This window comes from Callospermophilus lateralis, chromosome 6, assembly GCF_048772815.1.
Source record: "Callospermophilus lateralis isolate mCalLat2 chromosome 6, mCalLat2.hap1, whole genome shotgun sequence".
Lineage (NCBI taxonomy): Eukaryota > Metazoa > Chordata > Mammalia > Rodentia > Sciuridae > Callospermophilus > Callospermophilus lateralis.
In genome coordinates, this window is record NC_135310.1 from 160,794,670 (window position 1) to 160,800,669 (window position 6,000).

Below are 6,000 nucleotides of genomic sequence, written 5' to 3' on the forward strand. Positions count from 1 at the left end.
TCCCATGGCAGGTGAGCACTCTACTGTGAGCTACACATACACCTGACCTTGAATATCGAGAGAGAGAGAGAGAGAGAGAGAGAGAGAGAGAGAGAGAGAGAGAGAGATATTATTAACCTTTGTGAGGTGTTCATTACAGACATTTTCAGTCATTCTATGGGTTGTGTTAAGGTCTGTAAACAAGTCAGATTGGCACCTGGTATTTTGCCAGAAAAATGTTAGAGTCTGTAAACAAGTCTGCATGGTGCCTGGCAAAATGCCAGAGGGAGTGGTTTGTGAAGTAACAAAAGCAAGCCATTAAGTGTGGAGATTCCTTATTGGTTGACTGCTGTATCTATTTTATGCTAATTAGATAAGCTGTGTAAAATATATAAATACCGCTCAGATCCTACAATAAACGGCTCTCACTCCTGCTGTATCAATGTACACAAGTTATTTGTCACCCCCCGGTTATTTTGCTGCAGCCGGACTGCGGCAGGGTTGTTTATGCAACTTGCTGAGTCGTTTGCTTTTCAGAAGTGATTTAGTTTGATGTAAATCTATTTATTTTTGCTTGTCTTTCCTGTTCTCAGTGTCTGCTTGGAAAACTCCTGACTATTCCAAGGCCTTATGTCTCTCCCTTCTGTTTTCTTCTGCTAATGTCATGCTGTAGGGTTTTCTGTTTAAGTCTTTAGTCCATTTTGAATTGATTTTATGTCATAAGAGAGAACAGACTCGCCCTTTCTTCTCCAGGTGAATAAGCCATTTTGCCACCACCATATTGAAAAGGCTGTTTCTCTCCTGCCTCTATTAGCCTCTCTGTTGAAGACCACTGGCTGCAGATCCATGCACTGACCCCACACTCTCTGCTCTGTCCACAGTGTCGGCGTCTTTGTGAGGCTAATGCCACGCTGCTCTGACTACTGGAGCTTTGCAGGGCACTTTGAATTCTATAGCAGTAACACTGCGTTCCGCTTTGCTCTGTTTGCTTGGGAAATTTTTGTCTACCTTTTAATTCTTTGTGGAATTCCCATGCGTTTTTCAATATGGCCATGGGAATTGATGTTCCCACCAACAGTGTACAAATAACCAAAGAGTCACCTTTTCACATATCAGATCACTTATTTTCTCCACCCCCACCCTCATGAACACTGTTACATCCTATAGACAACAGCCCACCCCCCAGGCATGAGGACGGGTCTTGGTGATTTTGATTTGCTTTGCCTAGATGATCAGTGATGTTGGGCATCTGCTCACATAACCACTGGACATTTGATGTTCTTCTTGGAAAAACATATTCTCAGGTCCCTTGGTCTTTCTTCACTAAGTTACTGTACCTTCAGGTCACAAGGATGTACAAGGGCCTTATGTTTTGGATATTCAGCCTTTACCAGGTGTGGGTCACTTATTTCCCTCATTTGTGGCCTGCAGTTTACTTGTGTGGATGGTCCCCTTTGTGTGCAGAAGCCTAATTATTTCATGGAGTCGCTTAGTGGTTTGTTCAATGTTCCTCTACTTTGGGTGTCACTCCCTTGAAAGACCACAGTGAAGGGACACTTCCCTCTATTGTGTGTGAGGAGCTCTGTGACTTCCATTCTTAGGTCTGTGTTTTATTATGTTTTGAGTTCAAGAGCCTGACTTTTATTTTTTTAAACATAGAAATCCAGTTTAACCAGAACCATTTATGGAGAAATTCCTAAGTTTAGCCCCATGTCCTACAGAAAACACCAAAGTAGGATGTGCTAGCACTGAACTGGAATCTGTAAACACGACGGGACACTCTGCTCACAGGGTCAGCTTTGTCATGTGGTGCACTGATTCACCAAGGCCAAGGTGGCCATGGAACCACTGGGGGCACAGTGGGGGTCATGAGTCCCAGGGAGATGGCCAGTTTTGCAAGGTCACTATTTCAAGGTTTGTTTTCTATCTGCCACATTCTTGAATGTGGAGCAATTTTAATCATGTGCCTCTCTGTTTTCAATTGTTTCTTTTTTATGATTCTACATATTTTTGTAAAATTTTCTCAACTCAATTCTAGTTTTAGTGAAAAGTAGAATCCCACTGCTTTAAGGAGTAAAGCTTCAGGACAACTTTAATTTTCCCAAGAGTCACAAATACTCTCCTTGTTCATCTAGATAGTTCCTCTGTGTTTAGTGCTCAGACATTTGTTCTTCATAAATCAACCTTTTTTTAAACAAAATTATGGGTATTGGGGATTAAAACAAAGAGCACATTATCATCCAGCCACACCCCACCCATTGTCACTTTATATTTAGACCTGGTTTCACTAAATTGTCCAGGCTGTACATGAACTTGTGATCTTCCTGCTTTGCTCTCCCAGGTGGCTGGGTACAGGTGTGTGCCACTGCACCTGGCATGATCCAACCTGCATATGGGATTCCTACCTGACGTCCAGGATTTGCACTCCTGCCCTTTGTGTCCATAGCCAACATCTTACTCAGGGATGACTCAGTGGGTCCTGCTCTTGACACTAGCTATTAGGAGATGGCTGTGGATGGAGAGTCCACTCCCTGTGTTCCATCAAGCCACGGTTGTATGAGGAAGATGAGCTCCTGTCATAACAGAATGTGATGGAATAACACTAATTAGTCAGTACCCTCTGTGTGGACATGTTACCATGAAGTCTCAAAGACTGAGGATGATTCAAGCAAACTTACTTGAAAGGATCTATAAATTTGACATTTTCTCAAAGTCTTCCTTAGGAAGGATGTCTGCCTGCAACCAGATGTCCATCTCTGTAAATTAGCACAAATGGGCTGACAATTGCATAACCAAGAGTCAGAGTTTCTTGAGTGATTTCTGTTATGGAATCCTTGTGTAAGGAGAAATTTAGAAGTAAAGTCAGAAAGCCATCTGCCCAATAAAAGAAGAGAAAGCACAGCATCAAGAAAAGAACACTTTGAGAGGCCTTCACCTCAGGGGGGGTTCTGTGGAGGAGCTTGGAGGTCTGAAGGTAGAGCACCTGCTGGTGGTGCTTGTGGAGGAGGAAGACCATGTGGCCACTGGCCCCACCCATGACACCCTGGAAGACAGCATCTCGAAGGACCATGAGAACAATAAAAATCCGTCTAATTATCCAGTTGTGAGGTTGAAAGTAACAGTAGTTGTCACTTCTAATAATTTGTGATGTGTTCATGCTGCTGATATTTTTGATGTAAAATAGTAAGTTCATGCTTATGAAGGAATTGAGTAACCAAAAGAAGAGGAAAAAGGAAAGGATGTGCCATGCAGACCTGGGTTTTAGTCTCCTCCACCTGGAGGCTCTGGGACTGATGGTGATGGCCTGGACCACTGTGAGGAGACTGGTGGTGCTGATAGTCAGGCCCCGGGCCACTCTCTCCAGGTAACCCAGAATCTTACAGCCGACATCATACAGAAAATTCATCAAAGCAAAAGCTGCTAATGTCCTTGGCATTCCCCTGGAGAAAAGGGTTATAATATTGGTGAAGGCCAAATGGATGAGAATAATGTGCATAGGTTTCTTCTCACTGCTTTGAAAAATGCATATGTAATGCACAAGAACAAAGATGTTCCCCACAAGGCCAAGCCCTGTTGGGAAGACGATGATTATCCTCTTGATGAGGTTCACAACCATGTTATCCTCACAGGCACAATAACATGGATGCTGCAAACACCTGTTCAAAGAAAGCAGCAGCAATATTTCAGTGTTATCCATAAAAGCATTCACATCAACAATTTTTACAGTGAAAAGCCATTTGTGACATGGATAACTGTTGCAAATCTTTGTCCCAGAAGCCTTTACTTTCTGTTTCATTCTTCATCGGTCATTCTATATGGTGCCATATACCATGGTGACAATTAATATCCAAAATTCTACATCATCAATTCATTTTTTTATAACTCCATATTGGGAAAACAAATCTACTTCTTCAAATCCTTAATATTCCTCTTATGTTCAACCCATAGGTTGAATTTAACCCAAATTTCACCAACCAGAATTTCTCCATTTTTTAAATCTTAAGCTAGCATATTGGCAATTATTCTCTCTAAATCCAGGGACTAAAGTTTGACCTGACTATCTTCCCCACACCACTACCCACCAGGAAGGTACAAAATTCTTTAACATCTTGAAAATTCAGCCAGTTTCAAAATTTGTATCACCTTTTATTTTGTTGAATTGCCCTTTCTGTCTCTCACTTTGGGAATGTTAGAAATTCCAGTTTTGATTTTAATATTTCAAGTTTTTTTTTCTTTGATGACAGTCCCTTCATATTCCTGTACTTCTACACACCAAAATGACTTGTGGTCTTACTGCCTATAGATTTTCAGCACTTTTTAGAGCCCTCAAGTAGGCAGACTGCATGACCTTTCCATGTAGGATCCAGTGGTCAGAGCTCATGAACAGTGACCTCCAGGGACCAGGGTTAAATAGTTGAAGAGTAAGGAGACATAATAGTATACTTGAAGCGACACAATGCCCTGTTGAGTAAGCGGCTGTTGGCGCTCACTTTCTCAGACCTAGCTTCTCAGCCAAGCAGGACGTGAGAGGCTCACAGACGTGCTCATGGCTGAAGAGTTCAGAGCAACCTCACACTGAAGGACGGTCTGTCCTTCTGCCCAAGGGAACCACAGCCCTTGCTGAAAGACATTGTGTGGTTGGAAACTTGAACTTGGTTCTCACCTATGTGGCTGTGTAGTAGATGGGGCTTATGGATCATTTGAAAGGTACTTTGTGGAAGAACTTTGCTAACTTGAGAAGAATGTCTGTTTTGTGCCTTTTTATATAATTTGATCTTGGTTTTTCCTAGGATCAAAGGTACAGTTCAATTATCCCACGGCCAACAGTTTTTCTACATGATATTAGATCCCTCTAATAGCTGGGGATGTAGCTCAGCAGTAGGACATGTGTTTAGCATGCTCAAGCCCCTGGTTCAATCCACAGCAACACCCCCACTGCCCCCCAAAAAGCCCTGTGATAATATGGCTATTTGTAAAGTAAAACTGACATGATTTATTTTGCACAGGGTTTTTAAATATGTTCTTTCTTTTGTGGAGTGGGAAAGTACTGGGGATTGAACTCGGGTACTTTACCAATAGGCTATGATCCCAGTCTTATTTTATTTTAAATTTTGAGACAGGGTGTCATGAAGTTGCTGAGGCTGGCCTTAAACTTGTGATCCTCCTGCCTTAACCTCCTAAGGCACTGGTATTACAGGAGTGCACCACCACACCCCACAAGTCTTCCAACTCTTAAGCTGATGAAAGGAGTCATTATTTCTTATGGTTAATGTTTTTTCTCTGCAGACCCTTATTGTGTATTTTATATGCTCATGTGATATTGAATAACAACTGGTGTCACATACTCTTTTTTCACCCCCCCCAGGCAAGCTCTCTACCACCGAGCTGCACCCCCCGCCCCCATGCAGCTTTTCTACAGAATTTCTTCACTGTAGGACCAAGGCCTCACTGGGTGATCAACAACGCAGATTCTACATTGTTCTGTTCTTCTGAAACAAGATAGGAAAATTACCTGGACCAGTGTGAGCCCAACCAGCAAGACCTGTTACCTTGGGAGTACCTTCCATTGGCAAGAGCTGAAAAATTTAAAGGATTTATGTCTTTCACTTTACTTTTGCTCTTCTTTGAGAAGTTGCCATGTATTTCTGTACTAATTATCCTTTCATTGGGTCATTAATTTCAGTATAGAAATGGAACCTTCTATGATTTTAAATCTGTCTAAATAGACAAAAAGCACTTTATTTAGACTTGGATTATATGTAAAAATTGTGATGGGAATAAAATGTCATATCAGTTTCTATACAGAAAAAAAAAGAGCCACAGGTTTGTTGCCAGGTTCGGTATCAGGTAGCCCTGTCTTTAGAAATGTCGTACACTGGTTTTAAACTTTGTCTAATCTCCTGGGGAACAGGGACTGAAGATGGCAACTGGGTTAAGGAAAGCAGCACTTGGCCTCCGTGTCGAGCACACACTGTTTCATGGTGCAAGGTTTCATGGAGGCACAGCAGTTTTAAGGAACGT

General features: G+C 42.1%; 1 protein-coding gene across 1 annotated transcript; it reads right to left on the bottom strand.

Annotated features, from left to right (window-relative positions):
* Nucleotides 1-2,698: 2,698 nt before the first annotated feature.
* On the bottom strand, nucleotides 2,699-3,598 carry LOC143402236 (putative vomeronasal receptor-like protein 4). The gene has a single exon (XM_076859629.2). It carries the CDS (start codon nucleotides 3,593-3,595, stop codon nucleotides 2,699-2,701), a length of 897 nt encoding a protein of 298 aa, XP_076715744.2. The 5' UTR covers nucleotides 3,596-3,598.
* Between the last annotated feature and the right edge of the window lie 2,402 nt (nucleotides 3,599-6,000).